General features: G+C 38.2%; 1 protein-coding gene across 2 annotated transcripts in view; it reads right to left on the bottom strand.

Moving 5' to 3' along the window:
• The window catches only part of Ubr3 (Ubr3 ubiquitin ligase), a 452715-nt gene that overhangs the window by 63236 nt on the left and 368011 nt on the right, over positions 1-21468 (bottom strand). For both annotated transcript variants that reach the window (XM_090383419.1, XM_090383420.1), the window contains exon 30: positions 15728-15852. In XM_090383419.1, coding sequence (XP_090239545.1) covers positions 15728-15852 — 125 coding nt within the window. The remainder of the gene's footprint in view (positions 1-15727; positions 15853-21468) is intronic.

The following is a 21468-nucleotide window of genomic DNA, read 5'->3' as shown; positions in this document are numbered from 1 at the left end:
TAGAAAATGATGCTGGTAATACTTCAATTTCATTGGAATGCATTTAATGACCACAGACTTTGCAATTACAGCACAATGCATACCCTGGGAAACTTTCTTATGGTCATCAAAGCACTGGGAATGTTTTATGAATCACATTCTTAGGTCTTTAGTTAAAGAAACAACTGCTTTCTTTTCTTTTCTTTTTTTTTTTTTTTTGCAGTTTATATGACATACAGTTTGAATATCTTATTTTCTTTTCCATACTCTCTATTTCCTTACACTGATCCCTCAGCCATTCTTGTCTAGCTTCATCTGTTGTTCTTTTCAACTTGTGTTTATTACAATTTCAATACAGTAAAACCTCAGTAAGTTGAACTGCCCTTTTTTTTTTACGTATATATATATTTTTTATGAATAATGAAGATTTAGTTTTTTCCTAAACAAGAATTTAATGTAAAGGGAAAAAATTAAATGCAAATGAAAACGACATTTTTATCGTTTTATAATGTCCCTACACATCCTTCTAGTGAAATTTTATCATGCTAAAATGGTGATATCAAGTGTTTTTTCTAACCTCCCAAGTAACACATCCCTCGCATGCAACCTAAATTCAGGAAGTTATACCCAATTGTAAATGTTATATTGAAGAAAATAACTATTGTTGTTATTGAGTTTAATGACACAAGGGCTACTGAGGCCAAATTTTCTGTTCATAGTTTATTTTCTTGAAACATACCATTGTAGATGCTAAATTAAAAGCTCCTGAATAGGCCAATACATTTTAAATTCTATGTTTGCACCATTTTCCAGGATATGAGTCAAATCATGTGAGACGTTCAGCCTAAAGACTGAGTGAAAAGTGTTTGACCGGATGGTTGAATATAAGAGACAATCAAACAGAAAATGCTGGACTGTAAGTTGACTGTGACAGGATTAACACCGGGGTGGGTCTTCTCCCAATAGCAGGAAGAGATGGGTATGATGAGTGTGCCCAATTCTGAGTCTTGCCAATACCACTTCCTCTTGTCTATTTTGTCGGAAGCCTGAGAGCCACAGTTTTGGTTCTTGTTTTATTTGGTAAAGTTTGCTGTTAGTATTCCTTTTCAAACCTGTGACCAGATGTCATAACATGCTTTGGGAATAACAGGCTTATAGTCAGTGTAAGGAACCTGAGGATGTTGTGAGAGAGTGGGTTGAGGATGTTTAGCTGCGAGGTCAGTTCTTCCCAGAATGGCCAGGGATTCAGCAAAAACTGATTGATTGATTGGACACGCTGCAGGAAAATATCTGAGAATGAATGTATTTTAAGATAGGATTACAAGATGAGAAATCCTTCCTTATGGCAGAGACAGCACTGAGGGAGTCGGTGTAAATTATGGCAGGTGAGATTGAAAGCTCAAAAATTTTACTAAGTGCTAACTTGATGGCATATAATTCAGCTGTGAAGACACTGCAGGTAATGAGGCTGTAACAGTAAAAGGAAAAACTGCAGCAGCACCTACCGTACTGGCCGTTTGGATCTGTCAGTATAGATTTTACAGGCATGGGAGTTCAGAGTAGTATGAGCTAAATGCAACTGCCTGATATTAAAGGGAAGTACATTATTCTTCCCCATGACTCTCATCGACCGGTGCAATACCATCACTTTGCTTATTGGAGGCTTGAAGTGGTGAAACCCATATTTAGTCTCTAGAGCAAAGTTTCCGGCATTCCCCTCATACTTCTCTTTCAATCCATGCACGGTACTAAGTACTATAGGTTTTGATACCATTCGTGTTTGGGGTTTCCATAAAAAAAAAAACCTTGAAAAAATGTGCATCACGAGAGGCAGAAATGTACGTCCGAGGTGGAACAGATGCAGTTGTGTCCTGAAAAATATTGCGTAAATTGATATTCCAACTCTGAGAAAGCTCTTTAATCCTGAGTGAAGCAGGTCTATTTTCATTTGGCTTGTTCTCATAGAAGGAATTCCACCAAGTATTATAAAGATACTCCCAAATGGGGTGCAATGGACGGCTCTGTATCTTAGCAGTGTAGTGGAGTAGTAATGATTTCCAGAAAAGAAATGCATGGTTGTGCATTTCTTTTCTGATAATCAGTAGCCATTACGTGAAGTCCAGAATTCTATTTTGGTAATGGCAAGTTGGAGCTGATGTTTGATGGTATTCATACTTTGAAATTGACAGGAAATAGTAAGGTCATCTGCATACATATAAGTTTCAAGAGTTTTTTGGGATATCTTGTGTCATGCTACTTACTTGGATTGAAAATAGTATTGGACTAAGTATCGATCCCTGTGGGACTCCTTCCTGAATGTGAGATGCATAGAGTACGTTTTTATGTCGGACCTGAAAAGAACATAATTGCAGAAAATTTTGAATTATTTCTGGCAAATGGGTCCCTAAGCCCCAGATGGTAAAGGTCCATAATAATCCCATGATGCCATGTAGTGTCAAATGCCTTTTTCAAGCTCCAAGTTGACCATGACCAGATGTTTCATGATAAAGGCATTGCAGATATGAGATTCAGCTTTGATAAGTACATCTAGCATTGATCTATTCTTCTGAAAGCCGTACTGATGATCTGGAAGGAGATTCTGTGACTCCAGGATGCAAGTGAGCATAGTATGAACCAGCCTTTCGAAAATTTTACCCATGCAGCTCATAAGAGATAAAAAGTAAAGAGATATTGGCCAGTAATTTTCATCACAGGAATGATTTTTTCTTGGTTTTGGTAAGGTGATAATGAAAGAATTACGCCAGGAAGGATAGGCATTTTCAGAGAAGATTCATTATAAAAAATTAACAGGGTATTCAAGTCCTCTTCAAGTAAATGCTTCAGCATAATGTAATGAATGCTATCTGGGCCTGCGGCACTATTGGAAGATCTGTTTAGTGATCCTTGAAGTTCGATTAATGTAAAGGGTTGGTTGTACAGGAATGAGTGGTGCGAAAAGAAGTTGATTTTATACTGTTCTGCACCTACTTTGATGTTCTGGTAGGTGGATGCATAAGAGGCAGAAGCAGAGAGGACAAATGATTCTGCTAGTGCACTGGCAACTTCTTCAGCTGTAGATAGGTTTTTCCTTCCCTTTCCAATGAAGTATTGGAGAGGACAGTCGAACGAATTTTCTATTTAGTGCCTGTATTCTTTTCCAGATGAGCCATGTGTTGGTGTCTTTTGTGATGGTTGAGGCAAAAGCACTCCATGAATCTTGTTTCACTTTCCATCTAATTTGCCTTGCTTTTGCTTTAAGCCTTTTATAAGCAATGAGGTTACTAGTGGTGGGATTCTTATGAAAGTTATTCCAAGCCCGGTTTGTTCCTGTTCGGCATTGAAGCAATCTGTATTCCGCCAGTGACTGCAATATGTCTTGGATTTTGGAATGCGGCATTAGCTTAGGTCAGAATCTGATTGGTGATGTAAGTATTTACATCATCAATAGGTTGTTTTTGAACATAGTCTGTCTAGAAGGATTTGGGCAGAATAGACATCCCAGTTCACCTTTTTAAACTTCCAAGTGGATCATTGATCAGGATTTGGAGTTACCCCTGTTTGTAATGAGCAAATAATTGGAAAGTGATCACTGTTAAAAGGATCGGTTAATAGACCATGTCATGATTGGAAAGATAGATGTGAGCAAATTGACAAGTCAATTGCAGAAGTAGTTCCTGTAGTAAAAGACCCAGAGTTTAATAAATTCAGATCATTATTATTCATAAATTGCTCAATCAATTTGCCTCTTCTGTCCATTGTAGCAGATTCCCACAATGGATGGTGTCCATTAGAGACACCAAAGACAAACTGAAGTTGTGTAATCAGGTTGTCAAATTCTGAATGGGGAAGTGGTATAGATGGTGGAATATAAAAGGAAACAATGGTAACTGAAATACCAACTGCAATCTGGGCTGCCAGAGCTTCTAGGGAGGTTCTTAATTGGATCAGCCTGGGTGGTATGTTAGAATTTACAAGAAAGGCTACTCCTCCATGGGCAGGAGACTCTGAGCTCCTATCTTGTCCATACATCATATAATTTGAGAATTTTGGCAAAACTTAGGGTTATGAATGTTTCCTGTAGGCATATATCTATGGGACTGAATTGAGCGATTAAATCCCTTAAGTCATCAGAATGATTGCTTAGTTCTCTGCAGTTCCAGTGTATGATGTTAGGCATTATTTTGGTTTGGCTGAGGAAGATTCATCTGACTGTTTTTTGTATACAGAGCATTTTTTGTGGTCTTTTTTTAGGAATAAAGGGCGCCCGGTATCCACAGTGTCATTGGCACGGAGTTCTAGGATGGGTTCTTCATAATCTGGGTGTACATCCACTTCCATAGCGTTTGTCGATGGTTCAGTTTTCTTACAGTCTTTACAGTTTCCAATTTTCTGTGTCATTCAAGATTGTCGGAGTATGAGTTCAGATACTAATTGGGGTGTTAGTGGCTCTGCTGGTTTAGTTTTAGAATTATTTTTTCCAGTGGTTGATAAAGTTGCTTTAACCCGGTTAGCTAGCGAGATGTTGGGCAGTATTGACACATTTGTTTGAACTGCAGTTGAAAGAAAGCTTCGGGTACAAGAGGCATAAGATGGACAAGGCATGGTCAACATAATTATCTGTGTGCCTTAGGATATGTAACTTTATGTTCTACTTTTATATTTTTGAATTTTCCTTCCTGCCTTCCACATTTTACATAATTTAGAAAAGGCAGGGTGACTTCCTGGGGAATTGAGGCTGAATAATTTGCTTGTGTATGATCTTTTGATCCACAAATAGGACAGATGGTATCACCTCTGCATGTCTGCTGTGAGTGGCCATATTTCTGGCATTTAAGGCAGCGAAGAGGATTCGGGATGTATGGATGAATTCGGCAGTTTAAATATCCAGCTTTTACAGAGGATGGCAAATCAGGAGTGCTAAAAGTTAAAATGATGGATCAAGTAGGAATGAGATTTCCATCTTTTTTGGTAATTATTCTTTTTGCACTGATTACTTTCTGATTGCTAAGTTCTTGAACAAATTCCTCCTCAGACACTAATTAAGTTCCATTTTGTGATGATGCCTTCTGATGAATTTAAGGTATTGTGGGGAGTAACAGATGCTGCCAATCCACCAAATGTCATCTTTAATAGCCACTCAGAATGATTGGAGGTGGCTGTTTCAATCAGGAGATCTTCAATTGTAGTCATTTCACCATTTTTGGTGAGTCTGCAATAGGTTCCAAATATCTGTGGATCATAAATGCTGATAACTTGCCCACAGGCTGGGTGGACAGAGAGTGTATCACCAGAAAATTAGGAATGTCAGGATACTGTGTTTCTCTTCAAAGCGTGGAAAATTGTTAGAATCCTTTTGGCCATCTTTACCACCTAGGTTACCGGCCCTTCCATGGGGAGGCAGAAACAGTGCCACAAGGTGACCAAGCAGCTGAGTTAGTAAGCAGCTGAGTTAGTTAGTAGCAAAAGTGCTACTTTGATATACAAATCCAATCAAGAAAACAGTTTTTGAAACAAAAAATAGAATCTATTCACTCAAATGCTCTTTATAGAAAATGCTTTCAGAAACGCACTAGATATTGCTTGGTCATGGAATGCTTGGCACCCGGGACCAGAAAATAACTGAAGATATGATTCAGGCAGGACGGGAAAAGATAGTAGCCAATATTAAAAATTATATAATATGTTATGAGCTATTTATAATAACGATACACAATAAAGCTACTAAATGATAATGACATTCTTATTTATTTAGATGAAATCAAAAATTAAGAGTGTAAAGAAAAGAAAATGAAACAGCCACAGCATTTCAAAGGGAAATATTGTAGGTGAAGTGGGAAGTGAAATAAAAGAAGATAAAAATTAAAGGAAGGCAGAAGTTTCCTTGGCACTCTTATTAAATTTGCTAATTCTGACCAGGAATTTGAAAAATATTTTTATGCTCTAAGAGCAATGGAGAATGACATTATGAAATTGTAATAGACCATTATTCAACAGAACAGTTCTGATTTTTTAAAAAAATATATTACTGGGACTGTATGAATCTGATTAAATTAACATTATCCTTACTTCTCAATTTTAATTCAATATTTTTTGTTAAATTTTAATTATTCAAATCTCTTATCCTTTTCATATGCCATTTGTCCCCCCCCCCTTTTTTGCCTTCTCAACTCCCTTAAACTTTGCTCTTACATCATTAGCATTAATATAGTGATAATGGATGTAAGTGTGTAAAGTTTAAGATAATAAAGTAATGGAGTGTAAAGTTTAAGATAATATTGATAGTGATCACTATCAATAGGAAATGTAGACAAATTTTTCACACTATTCTTATGTTTCTTTTACCATTATATAATCTGGCTGATGTCTTCCCACATCCCGTGGTATTAGCCAAGTATAATACCTGCTATTATGATACTTACATCATATAAGGACAGGGTGGATGCCCTCGAAGGAAATAAATTGAGGGGCCCATCAAGCTCTCAGCTGCCCACATCAACGCCAGAGCTTGCACTTGGTCATCAGGCAACACAGAAGCAGCCCCCTAGGCAGAATGCGCTGGTCCCACAGGAACTAGTAGTTGTTGGTGACTCTATTGTCAGGGAAACGGGGAACATACTTTGTAAAAAGGATAGGTGGAATAGGACCAGGGTATGTCTGCCAGGGGCAAAGGTTGATGACGTTGTAGAGCGGATATCATCTTTTAAGGGCACAAAAGGTGATATAGTTGTACACGTTGGCACTAATGATATTAAGAGTAGGAGACCGGCGGAATTACTTAGCAAGTACAGGTCACTGTTGAAAAAAAGCCGTGAATTAGGGTTGAACTTGAAAGTGTCTGCAATTCTGCCCAGACACGATAGGAGGGAGTATATGATGAGAGCCTTGTCGATCAATTCGGCCCTGGAGGGATTGTGCAAGGCTCAAGGGGTAGAATTTTTTTCAGCCTGGACTGTACTTGTTAACAGGAGAGATTGCTTCTACAGGGATGGGATACACTTAAATAGAAAGGGTGCAAGAATTTTTGCTGATGCTGTCGAGGCAGTGTTAGGTGGGTCGGAAAACTGCTAGTTGGGGGGGATACAAGGACTAATAGATTAACAGTAGCCACTGGCAGAGGTGGAAGTGATTCTTGCACTGCTTCTATTGAAATGAGCAGAAGTCTGAAAAACAAGATGCAGGATATTTCAGAGACTGCTGGTAGTCATTGCGGTACAAGTAAACACATGGGTTGTGTTAGGGTAGCTAAGAATAGAAACAGGTGCATGTATACCTGCGTGTACACCAATGCTAGGAGTTTGGTAAATAAATTTGATGAATTTGAGGTATTGCTCAAAACATCAAAGGCAGATATTGTTGGGATATCAGAGACGTGGTGTCACACAGATATAAGTAATGCGGAACTGGAATTTGGGGAATACAATGTGTATAGAAAGGATAGACAGGACAGGAGGGGAGGAGGGGTTATGCTATTAATTAAGAAACACATAAAGTCCAAGGAAGTGAAGCCAGTCGACATCGATGGACAGGGCAGTGTCGAGTCAGTTTGGTGCGACATAAGCATAGGGAAATCAAAATTGAGAGTAGGAGTGTGCTATAGGCCTAATGACTCTGATGAGTATAATAAGATATTGTACAGGGAAATAGAGTGGGCCAGTAAATCTGAGAGTCTTATAATGGGGGACTTTAATTTCCCAGATATTGACTGGAATTTGTGGGTTGGTCACTCGCACACTAGCAAGGCTTTTGTGGATTTATTGGATGATTGTTTTCTACATCAGCATGTTCGTGAGGCAACAAGAGGGAGCAATACTCTTGATCTGATTATCAGTAGTGATTCTTCATGCATTAAGAACCTGCAGATAAATGAACCACTAGGTGGCAGTGATCACAGTGTGTTGAAGTGGGATTTACTCAAGGAGGTAACTACCATCAGAGGTAAAGGGAAGGGTTTTTGTTTTCGTAAAGGCGACTATGATGGTCTGAGACAGTATTTAAATTCTATACAGTGGGACCAACTGATGATGTTACCAACAGCAAACTCAAAATGGGAAGCATTCAAGGAACTAATCTTGGAGGCTACCAGGCTTTACATACCAACTAAGAAATATTGTTCAAGGTTTAGGCCTAAATGGTTGTCAGATGAACTAATGAGACATGTGGCAGAGAAGAAAAATGCATGGGATACATACAAATTAATGGGTGACATGGAAGCCTATGATAGATATAAGTTGGTCTGTAACCAAGTCACAAAGGAGATTAGGCAGGCAAAGGCAGACTATGAAAAATCCTTGGCAAAGGATGCAAAGAAAAACAGAAAAGAGTTTTTTACATACTTGAACTCGAAAAGGAAAGGGATGAATCAGATTGGTCCACTGGATATTGATGGTTCAACAGTTGAGGATCCTGCTCAGGTGGCTAACAATCTAAACGAGTATTTTGCATCTACATTCACGCATGAGGAGTTATTCAGGAAGGAGAATGATGTAGGTAAAGTAAACATTGGCAGTGAGCTGGATGATTTTGTAATAACTGAGAGGAAAGTGGAGGAGAGATTGTTGAGGATAAACATAAAAAAGGCACCTGGGGTGGATGGGATCTATCCAGTTATATTAAAGGAGGCAGCAAAGGAAGTATGCAAACCCCTAGCCATAATTATGAGAGCTTCTTTGGACTCAGGGGAGGTGCCCATAGACTGGAGATGTGCAAATGTAACCCCAATTCACAAAGGAGGATCAAAGGCTGACACAAGTAATTATAGACCTGTTAGTTTAACTTCTGTTCCAGGTAAATTAATGGAGGCACTGGTTAAAGAAGCACTGCAGGATCATCTAGACAAGAATTCAGTTATAGCTCAGACGCAGCATGGTTTTGTTAAGGGCAGGTCTTGCCTGACCAATTTGATTGGATACTATGATGTAGTCACAAAAGAACTGGATGCAGGGAATAACTTTGATATTATATATTTGGATCTTAGAAAGGCTTTTGATACTGTTGCACATGGAAGACTGCTGCACAAATTGGAGCAGTGTGGCATTGGAGGCAAATTGCTGCTATGGATAAGGGGATGGTTGAGTGGCAGAAGACAGAGAGTGGTAATCAATGGACACTGCTCAACGTGGACTAATGTTATTAGTGGAGTTCCTCAAGGTTCAGTGTTGGGTCCGTTGTTGTTTTCGGTGTTTATGAATGATATTGATGATGGGATATCAAGTTTAATGTCCAAGTTTGCAGATGATACAAAGGTTGGCAGGGTCGTTAAGGACAATACTGACGCTATGCTGCTGCAACAGGATCTGGAAAGGTTGAACAGATGGGCTGAGAGGTGGCAAATGAGGTTTAACATCGACAAATGTAAAGTGCTGCATATGGGAAACAGTAACCCCAGAGCAACGTATCAACTCTGCGGTACTACACTGACAGTGGTGGAGAATGAAAAGGACCTGGGGGTAATTGTGCAGGCAGATATGAAGTTCTCTGAGCAGTGCAGACGAGCTGCAAGAGTAGCGCATGGTGTCTTGTCAATGATATACAGGAATTTTTCTAGCAGGGATAAGGAGGTGATTATTCCCTTGTATAAGGCAATGGTAAGGCCACATCTTGAGTACTGTATACAGGTCTGGAGGCCTCATTTCAAGAAGGATGTAGAGCTGCTGGAACGGGTACAGAGAAGGGCAACAAGATTAGTAAATGGAACAAAGGGTTGCTCTTACGAAGAAAGGCTTAAGTTTTGCAAATTACAGAGTCTGGAGACTAGGCACCGGCGAGGTGATCTGATAGAGGTGTATAAGGCTTTGAATGGTTTGAGCATGCTCAATGCCAATGGGATTCTTCATCTTTCTCAGAATAATCACCTCAGAGGGCATAAATTCAAATTGAGGAAGGACGGATGTCGGATAGATGTGCGGAAATTTGCCTTTGGCCAGCGGGTGGTTGGCCAAAGTCAAATTTCCATCACTTGTTGTTGAAGTTGATAGCCTAAACAAATTTAAAGCTCAACTGGACAGGTATTTCGAACGAACGGAGGGGTGAAATGGGAGTGGTGTGTTTTTTTTTTTTTTTTTTTTTTTTTTTTTTTGGCTGATGCTGAATAAGCTTGCTTTCTTGCATCATATGCCTCTGCTAATGCTAATGCTAATGCTAATGCTAATCTTCACCACCAGTTTAATTTCTCCTTCCAAATTAAACCAGTTTCTTATTTATTGTAAGGAATGTTTCCCATAACTTTTTTTTTTTTTTTCTAAATTCTTTACTGAGGAGTGATTCTTCTGTGGAATGTGGCAGGGAATAAGGTAGTTACTATTCTGTTCTCTAAGGAACCTCATTTTCTCAGACTTCAGTGTTCAGATTTAGTTTGTGTTTATTAGTATCATCAACTCCCATGTTCACTAGTTTCATTCTGGACAGAATTTGGAAGAATTTGTCCCATCAGAATTTTCTCTAGTATGGGATAAGTAATTTAAATAAGTACTGTTAATTTATTATTTCAGACATCACCCCATGTGGTGTTTCTAGACCCCAGGGGTCTAGAAACACCACATTTTGACTTTTTTTTAGTACAAAGGGAGATAGTAAAGGAGTTGGATATGCATGTTGTTAGGTAATTAATATACCTATAACCTAGTAATTCACTGTCAGAAATCATCATCATCAGCCATTTTCAATCCACTGCAGGATGAAGGCCTCTCCAGCAACTTTCCAGTTCTTTCTGTTTTGAGCACTGGCTATCCATTTACTACTCAAAAACTCATGAATTTCATCTATCCATCTCCGCCTTTGTCTTCCAGGTTTTCTTCTAGCTCCTCTTGGGTACCATTCTGTTATTTTCTTAGTCCATCTGTCATCATGTCTTCGAGCTATGTGTCCTGCCCAAGACCATTTTAGTTCTTTAGTTTTGATAAGAATGTCCTTTACTTGAGTTTGCTGCCTAATCCATGTGTTTCTCTTCTTATCTAACAGTCTGATTCCCAATATAATTCATTCCATTCTTCGCTGTGTAGTTCTTAGCTTCTCTTCCATTCTTTTGGTGAGTGCCCAAGTTTCACTTCCATAAGTCATGGTGGGGAGTATACATTGATTCATTATTTTACGTTTCAGACAAATTGGGATATTGCCCTTCAGTATGTGACTATATTTCCTGAATGCTATCCATCCAAAATTTATTCTTCTCTTGACTTCCAGCCATTTATCATTATTACAGCTAATAACTTGTCCCAGATAAGTATATGACTCCACCTTTTCAATTACTGCTCCTTCAATCATTATTTCCCTTTCCGTGGCATACTTGTTCATCATTACTTTTGTTTTAGCTATATTCATCTTTAGTCCAAAATCCTTACTAACTGTGCATAACTGATTAAGATTTTCCTCTAATTCTTTGGGATCGTGGCTTATGACCACAATGTCATCTGCAAATCGTAAATGGTTTAGGTACTCTCCGTTCACATTGACTCCTTTCTGCGACCAGTCTAATCTTCTGAAAGCTTCCTCAAGGGCAGCAGTAAACAGCTTCGGAGATATTGTGTCTCCTTGTCGAACTCCTTTCTCGATTTTAAATTTGCTACTGTCTTTGTCTAGTCTAATAAAGGATGTAGCACTCTCATATATTTTCTTCAAAATCATAATATATGGAGTATCTATGCCTTGTCTTTCCAGTGCCTGAAACATTGCCTTATGCTGTATAGAGTCAAATGCCTTTTCATAATCCACAAATGCCAGGCATAATGGTGTTTTATATTCATTTGCTTTCTCCATTAGCTGTGATATTACGTGAAGGTGATCCATAGTTGAGAATCCTGTCCTAAAGCCAGCTTGCTCTTTCGGTTGATTCTCATCAAGTATTCTTTCTAATCTGTTAGTAATGATCCTTGTGAACAACTTGTAGATATGGGATAACAAGCTAATTGGTCTATAATTTCCAATTTCTGATTTATCTCCTTTCTTATGCAGCAAAACTATGATTGCATTATTCCACTGCTTAGGCATCACACCTTTTCTAATGCACTTTGTGAAGAGCCTTGCCAGTTTTTGTGTTATGTCTCTTCCTCCCAATTTTAACAACTCTACAGTAACTTCATCTTCCCCCGGGGCTTTCCGATTCTTCATTTTCTTCAATGCATGTTCTACCTCATCAGGAAGAATATCGGGTATGTCGTATGTGTTGCTACTTTTCAATCCATCTTCCCCACTGCTGGTATCATTCCCTCGCTCCTTGTATAATTCTCTATAGTAGTCTTCTGCTATTTGAATTATGCCTTCTCTGCTATTTATAAGTACACCATCGTTATTCTTCAGTTTCAGTATCATTTGTCTTTCTGTATTACTGCTCATGGCTGCTGATTTAAATCCTTTGTTTTCCCTTAATGCTTGTTCTACTTTTCTTGTGTTAAATCTTCTTATGTCCTCTCTGAGTCTCTTTCTAATGGCTTTGCATAACTCAGTATACTCAATTTTCTCCCTGTCAGTGTTTTTCTTGCTCTTCATTTGTCGTCTTTGGTTCATCATGACAAGTGTTTCTTGACTAATTTTTTCTTCTTTGGATTTCTGTTTCCCTATAGGTTTCTTGGGCTTTATCACTTTCAGAAAGTTGTAATATTCCTCGTCGATATCTTGGTCCTGAGCAGTCTGCAGAAGCTCAAACTTGTTCTTAAGTTCCAGTACATACTGCTTTTTCTCCTCCTCTGTTATTTCAAAGACCTTTGTATTATTTACTCGAGTCAGTTTTTTCCTTTCCTTTCCTACATCTATATCAAGTGTACATCTTACCATTCTGTGATCACTTCCAACATTTACCTTATTCAGGATGGTAACATCATTCACAATATATCTTCTGTTAGTGAGGATGAAGTCGATTTCATTAGTTGTTAATCCATTTGGACTCTTCCATGTCCACTTTCTGTTCACCCTTTTCTTGAAAAAAGTGTTCATTACTGACATTCCTTGAGATTCTGCAAATTCCACAAGTCTTTCACCTCTTTTATTTCTTTCACCAATTCCAAAATTTCCTATAGTTCCTCTTTCTGCGCTGTTTTGCCTTTTTCCAACCTTAGCATTGAAGTCCCCCATAATAATAGTGTAGTGGGTTTTCTGCTCATCTAGAAGACTCTCAATTTCAGTGTACATTTCTTCAACCTCTTCATCATCATGGCTCGATGTTGGTGCATAAATCATTATAATCTTTAGCTTGTACCTCTTAGAAATCTTGAATATTAGTCTTGACACCCTTGGTGATGTACTTTTGAATTCCAAAATGTTGTTTTTAAAATCTTTATGGACCAGAAACCCAACTCCACCTTCACTCCTTTCACTGTTTCCATTAGTGTACAGGAGATTTCCACTTGATAAACTTATAAGTGATTCATTTCTTCTTGTTGTTTCAGCCAAACCAATGATATTCCAATTCACATTTTCTAATTCCTTTTCCAGCTCTAATATCCTGTCTTCACCGATGAGTGATCGTCTGTCAGAAAACTAAACTCAAATTTAAATAAAAAATGTGGAATAGTAGCATCTTTAATTTTATTGATTTTCTTCTGTGGATTTTTAAGATTCACCAAAAACAGTTCTACTCTGAATAACCTGATAACCATTGAGATTTTATAACCAAGATAAGGATTACAACTAGATGTCATTTGTACTGATTTTTAATGGCTATTGGCTTGGTCAGGCATGATCTTCTCATCTGTAAACTTGATGATTATGGAATTGTGAATTAAGCTACTATTCATTAAGTGATATTTTAAGCAATAAATTTATTTATTTTTTTTATTCAGAGAATTTCTCTAACCTTTTCTTAAATTTATGGAGTCTCGCAAGGTCCTCTTTTGTATGGATATCAATATCACATTAATTAAATAAGTCAATGAATGTAGAATACAGCCAGGCCTTGCATAACGCGGGTTCGATTAACACGCTTTTCAGTTACCGCTATTTGAAAAAAATGATACCACTTTTCACTTTACATGATGCAAATTTCCAGTTAATGCAATCTTTTTTTTTTTTTTTTTTTTTTTATGTGATAGTTGAAAAAGATTTGAATTGCGCGTTAAGCTTACCGTGCGTCGGATGGGCAATAAACAAATGTTTGTCTGCTGCCTGCCTCAGTGCGTTCCATCAACCATCGGAAGAAGACTTGTTACTTGTTTGTCTCCTGCTAATAAAGTCAATGCAGACTTGCATTTAAAAATTCTAATTTTTAAATGAGCCAGATGAAAATGTTACCGCGAAGGAGATAACGATAAAAGAACTACATGAAATCTTTGGTATTGCAGAGAATCTCAAACAAAAGGTTCGAGGTTCTCTGCGATATTTATTTCGCCAGGGCCCAGAGAAGATTGTTGTCAGCTATTGGAAATTGATTGATGAAAAGAGAAATTCAACACTGTTCAAATATTTTCATAACAAATTGTTTCTTCATTGTGTATTTTATGTCAGAGGTTTCCAAACTTTCTCGGTTCACGGCACCCTTAGCATCTCAGTAATTTTTTCATGGCACACCTAGACCAAAAGAAATACCTAACAGTTCAGTTTATTAGGTAGTTAGGTCCAAACAACTTAATAAGAAATTTTACCCCATGGGCTCACATCTGGCGAGTATGGGCTTGGCACACCCAGGGTCCTGAGCTGGATATCATCATTCTTCTCTTTCTTGGTGATTCCCTTCTACTTCTGACTTTCTCTTTCTCTCTCTCTCAGGGTAACTCAGAAATTTGTTTTGGCTGGTGCAATATAAGCCTTAGGCTTCCTTGAACCATATAGCTAATAATAATAATGATAATAAATGTTGAAACTGTGAACTACCTCGAGCAACCGATAGATGTCGAGTATCACTGTTTCCCTCGAAAATTTTAAATATTCCATGGCGCACAGTTTGGGAACCGCTGTTTTATGCAATAAACATTTAATTTCATAATCTTTTACATGTTATACAGTTAAAAAGTTATTTAAAAGGTATTTTTAAAATTCTTTATGGACATTCCTGAAGGTCAAGGACCAATTATAATTTTTACTAGTGATTATTATATTCGATTAACGCCTTTCCGTTTTGCATGATGCACTCACAGGACGAATTAATCGCATTAATTGAGGTCAGCCTGTATATGGAAGGATTGATCCAGTTCAAAAATGCCCGGTCTTTAATGAATAAATCAAATTAAGTTTTTTAATGACTAACTAATAAAATTTTTGGCATTAACATTCAATTACTTTTTTTTTTTAAGCTGTAAAGAGGAAATAAATGAATGAATAAAAACTAGCAAATGACTGTGTAAAGCTAAAAGAAGTCCAACTGACAACCTGGGTTTGAGTATGTCCACATGTCATCATCACCCCACAAAGTCAACTTCCAGCCAACAAAGAGTCAGGAACCATAACACAGAAGAATTTAGGACTAAAAATTTTTTTTTGCCTGCTATCTTCAGAATCAGAATTAACTGTGCCTATTATGCTATAAAGCATGCAAAGGCCACAGATTTTAAGTATGCAAATATTTCATTAATAATAAGGCCAATAAAGAAGAGCAAAAAATTTGCCATCAGTTAAAATTATTATAATGTAAATTGCCCCAAATTAAACAGCTTCAATGCAGAGCAAAATACTTTGTCTTTATAAAACTTAATATTCATAGAATGTAATATGAAAAGATTACATTTAATAATAAAAAAAATTATTGATGATAACAACTTAAACTTAAAAAAATTACATATTGCAAAACTGAACAGAATAATTTTTTCTTAAAAAGGTTCGAACTTACCTTTTTTTCAGAGGTTACTTGTTTCCACCGAGTTCTTTGAGTCTGTGTTAATGAACAACTCATCTGAGCAACAGCCTGCAGGTGGGCTAGGTTATACAAAACAGATACTATGCAGGTATAATAGGCTGAAAAAAAAAAATTATTACCATGTACTTTCCACTATCTCAGCATCCATAACTTACTATTCCTTTTTACAACTGACAAATAACACAACAAATAATATGAAGATAATGGTATTTTAGAGCTATTATCATTAAATTATTGACTTGCATCTATTTTTATATAATATACTAGCAAACTAAAGTTTGTAATCAATTTCTGAAGTTTGTAATCAATATAATATACTACCCAGCTGAAGAATGTAATCAATATAATATACTAGCAAGCTGAAGAATGTAATCAATTTCTCACATTACAATGTTACCATGAACTGCTTCAGTGCCACAAAAGTAATGAACAGCACTTCTCCTAAGACAAGAATTAATGATATTTATGTATGTAATTCCATTTCTACATGGCCAATTTTCCAACTTAAGTAGTCACTGTTAACCTATTAGGGCACCAAATGAAAGCTTGCTGCTGATTTAACTCACACAATGAGAGAAGTCTATTCATGAAATTCATTAAATTCAGAAGTCTGGTTTGGTTTGGATTTTATTGGCGCATTAGCAACTAAGGCTATAATGCGCCAAGACCAAAATTCAGAAGACTTGCATTTATTTTTCAAAATGAGACATCAATTCCACGAAAATTAAGATATTTGTCTTTCCAAATAGCACTATCTGCAAGAAACTCACTGGGCAAAGCAGAGAGGCTGCAAGGGAAAGTCATGGGACTATACTATAATATTTTTCTAGGAAGGACACAGAGGTGATTATCTGTTGTGTAAGGCAATAGTTAGATGATTAAGCTGTATCTTGAATAGGGTATACAGATTTGGGAGCCTCATTTTAGGAGGGACATATATATACTACTGTGATGGAGATATATATACACCAATGAGCGAAAACATTATGACCAGTGAGTTTTTATGCAAATCGAAGCAACTGCAGGTGAACTACGGCACATGCGCGGGTCAGGACAAGGTATAAAAAACAACTGATACTGAGCTCCGTTAATCAGTGTTAGTCTTGTTCTTCAGATGGGAAAGGCAGCGGACTTAAGTGAGTTCGACAAATGCCAAACTGTAATGGCCCGATGACCGGGTCAGAGCATATCCAAAATGGCACAGTTGGTGGGATGCTCATGGTCAGCCATTGTTAGTACCTACCAAAAGTGGTCGAAGGAGGGAAAACCCATGAACTAACGGCAAGGTGGTGGACGACCATGGTTCATCGAGGTGAGTGAAGGCTCTCCAGGATGGTACATGGCAACAGAAGGGAATTGGAATGCTGGTGACAGGAGTAATGTGCAACAACACACAGTACACTGAACCCTGCTGAAAATGGGGCTGCGTAGCCGCAGGTAGCTCTGAGTACCCGTGCTAACCACAGTTCACCGGCAACAGTGCCTACAGTGGGCACATGAGCATCGAAACTGGACCTTGAGTGATTGGAAAAAGTTCATCTGGTCCGATGAATCATGTTTCCTGTTGCACCATGTGGACTGCCGGGTACATGTGTGTCGTTTACCTCGGGAAGTGATGGCACCTGGATGCACCGTGGAACAAAAACCAGCCAGTGGCAGTGGTGTCATGCTTTAGGCAATGTTTTGCTGGGATACCCTGGGTGCAGTCATCCATGTGCCGGGCACTCTGATGTCTACAAATTACCTAAACATCATTACTGACCAGGTACACTCTTTCATGGCAATGGTCTTCCCCACCCTGGCAGAGCAGTCTTTCAGCAGGATAATGCCCCATGCCACACCACCCAGATTGTTAGCGAGACTGGTTCGCAGAACATGAGGAAGACTTCCAGGTCTTCCCTGGCCTCCAAATTCCCCAGAGATCGATCCCATTGAGCATCTATAGTTTGTGTTGGAACAGCAACTCCGATCTGCGGCGTCTCAGCCACAGACCTTACAGAAGTTAAAGGATCTGCTGGTTATGTGTTGGTACCAGGTATCACAAGACACATTAGAAATCTTGTAGCTTCTATGCTTCGCTGGGTACGAACTGGTTTGGCTGCACGTGGAGGACCAACATCATATTAGGTAGGTAGTCATAATGTTTTGGCTCATCGAATATATTAGTCAAGAGCACAAAAGGGTATTTACACCAGGAAAGAAAACTTTTGTAATTTTCAGCACCTGGAAATTAGGTTTCGTCTCATTTGCAAGGAAACTTGGAAGTGTTTGAGACTTTAAATGGGTTGAATAAACTAAATGCATCCTTTCTCTTTCTTGAATAACACACACAAGGGAACATAAAGTTAAACAACAAAAAGGAAGGCTCCAGGAGAGTGTGTGAAAATTTACTTTCCATACTGTTTATTCAAACAAATTAATTGTTGGAATAAATTTCCACAAGGTATTGTAAAGTGGACAGTATGAATAAAAATAAAAGAATGGACATATTATTAGAAGGAATAGGCAAATGAAGTGGGTATTTATTATTATTTTTTTAATGGCTTATGTCATACATATAAACTTGTTTCCTTTGCCACTGCTAATAGTGAATAGTGATTCACAAAATAAGCTTGCTATTTGCTTTTGGGCTTATTGAGCCTCAATAGCAATGGATCCCTTACTCTCTTATACACCTCAATCAGATCACCTTGCAGGTGCCTACTCTCCAGGCACTGTAATTTGTAGAACTTAAGCCTTTCAAGATTGATGAGTTCCCCTCATCAATCTTGTTGCTCTTCTTTGTACTCGTTCTAGCAACTCTAGATCCTTCCTAAAATGAGGCCTCCAGACCTATATACAGTACTCTAGGTGTGACCTGACCATTGCCTTGTATAATGGGATAATCACCTCCCTGTCCTTGCTAGCAAAATTCCTATATATCATTGACAAGACTCCATGACCTGCCCCGGCAGTCCATCTGCACTGTTCAGTGAACTTCATATTTGACTGCACAATTACCCCCGGGTCTTTTTCACTTTCCACTTCCTTGAGTGTAATACCACACAGTTGGTACGTTTCTCTTTGGTTATCGCTACCCACTATGCAGTACTTTGCATTTAGTAGTAGTGGCATGTGATGCAAGAAAGCAAGTGTATGAGCTTATGCAGCATCAGCCAAAAAAAAAAAAAAAAAATCACACCATTCCTCCAAATGTCTGTCCAGTTCCTCCTTAAATTTATTTAACCTATCAACTTCCACAATGACAGATGGAAGTTTGTTCCAGCAATTAACCACTCGCTGGCTAAAGGCAAATTTCTGCACATCTATTCTGTCAATGTTAAATTTCAGTTGCCACTTCTCAGCCCATTTTCCCAACTTATTTAGATCCAGTTGGAGTAGCATACTGTCTTTACTGTCATTAACAACCCTACCTATCTTTGTATCATCTGCAAACTTGGAAATTAAACCTGATATACCTTCATCAACTAAATTATTGATAAATATACAAAAGAACAATGGGCTCAACACTGAACCCTGGGGAACTCCATCAATAACATTTGACCACGAAGAGCAGTGTCCACTGATTACCACTCTGTCTTCTCCCACTCACCATCAATTTATCCATTGTAGAATCCAATGTTTTGAACAGCAGTTTTCCATGTGCAACAATATCAAAAGCTTTCCTGAAATCCAAGTATATATCAAAATTATTTTTGGCATTCAGTTCCTTTGTGACCACATCATAGTATCCAATCAAATTGGTCAGGCAAGACCTCCCTTTAACAAACCCATGATGTGTCTTAGCTATTACTGCAGTCTTGTCTAGATGATCCGGCAATGCTTCTTTAACCAGTGATTCCATTATTTTCCCCAGAACACAAGTTAAACTAATAGGCCTATAGTTATTTGTGTCACCTTTTGAACCCCCTTTGTGAACTGGTGATATATTTGCACACCTTCAGTCCATGGGGACCTCCCCTGAGTCCAAGGAAGCTCTCATAATTATGGCTAAGGGTTTGCTTACTTCCTTTGCTGCTTCCTTTAATATAACTGGATAGATCCTGTCCACCCAAGGTGCCTTCCTTATGTTTAACTTCAACAATTTCTCTCCACTTTGCTCTCAGTTATTACAAAATCACTTAGCTCCCTGTTAGAGTTTGATAAACTTCTGGCACTCCCCTCATTGAATGACTCCTCATGTGTGAATGTAGATGCAAAATACTCATTCAGTTTATCAGCTACCTGAGCATGATATTAAATAGTCAACATCTATGTTAAGTGGTCCAATATGATTCATCCTTTTCCTTTTAGAGTTTACAGAAGTAAAGAGGTCTTTGCTGTTTTTCTTTGCATCCTTTACCAAAGATTTCTCGTAATCTACACTCGCCTGCCTAACCTCCTTTGTGACTTGATTACAGACTAGTTTATACCTGCCATACACTTCTGTGTCACCTGATACTTTATATGCATCCCATACATTCTTCTTCTCTGCCACGAGCCTCATTAATTCACCTGACATCCATTTAGGCCTAAATCCTGAACAGTATTTCTTAGTTGGAATCAAAAGCCTAGTAGCCTCCAAAATTAAGTCCCTGAAAGGCTTCCAATTTGGAATTCAATGTTGGTAATATCATCAGTTGACCCCACTGTACAGAATTTAAAAACTGTCTGAGACCTCTGTAGTCACCTTTATGAAAGCAAAAGCCCTTCCCTTTAGCCTTGATGGTAGTTATATCTTTAAGTAATTCCCACATCATTATATTGTGATCACTGTCACCTAGTGGTTCCTTTATCTGCAAATTCTTAATGCATGAATAATCACTGCTGATAATCAGATCAAGAGTATTACTCCCTCGTTGCCTCTCGAACATGTTGCTGTAGGAAACAGTCATCCAATAAATCCACAAATATCTTGCTAGTGTGCGAGTGACCAAACCACAAGTTCCAGTCAATATCTGGAAAGTTAAAATCCCTCATTATAAGACATTCTGATTTACTGGCACACTATTTCTCTGCACAATTGCTCATTATACTCATCAGATTCATTAGGCTTATAACACATACCTACTCTTATTTTTCCTTTTCCAGTGCTTATTTCACACCAAACAGACTCAACACTGCATTGTCCCCAACATCAATTGGATGCACTTCCATAGATTTTATTCCATAAAATCTATGGATGTGCATCCAATTTTCCAATTTTCTTAATGCATCCAATTTTCTTAACTAACAGCATAATCCCTCCTCCCTTCCTGTCCTGTCTATCCTTCCTGTACACATCGTACTCCCCAAATTCCAATTCTGCACTGCCTATATCTGTGTGACACCACATCTCTGATATCCTAACAATATCTGCCTTTGATGTCTTGACTAGCACTTCAAGCTCTTCAAATTTATTAACTGTACTCCTGGGATTGGTGTACATGCAAGTATACATGCACCTGTTTCTACTCTTAGTTACCCTAACACAGCCCATGTATTTACTTGTTCCACTATGACTCTCAGCAGTCCTGATAATCTCCATTGCCTTGCTTTCCAGGCTGCTGCTCATTCTAATAGAAGCAGTGCAAGAATCACTTTTGCCTCTGCTTGTGGCCACTGTTAAACTTTTAGTCTCTGTACCCCCCCAAGCTAGCAGTTTTCCAACCTAACACTGCCTCGATAGCATCAGCAAATATTCTTGCACCATTTCTATTTAAGTGTACCCCATCCTTGCAGAAGCAGTCTTTCCT

Source organism: Mastigoproctus giganteus, chromosome 10 (assembly GCF_048544385.1).
Source record: "Mastigoproctus giganteus isolate SK-2022 chromosome 10, ASM4854438v1, whole genome shotgun sequence".
NCBI classification, from domain to species: domain Eukaryota; kingdom Metazoa; phylum Arthropoda; class Arachnida; order Uropygi; family Thelyphonidae; genus Mastigoproctus; species Mastigoproctus giganteus.
Note: the sequence above shows the minus strand (reverse complement) of the source record. Positions and strands in the feature narration are given on the sequence as shown.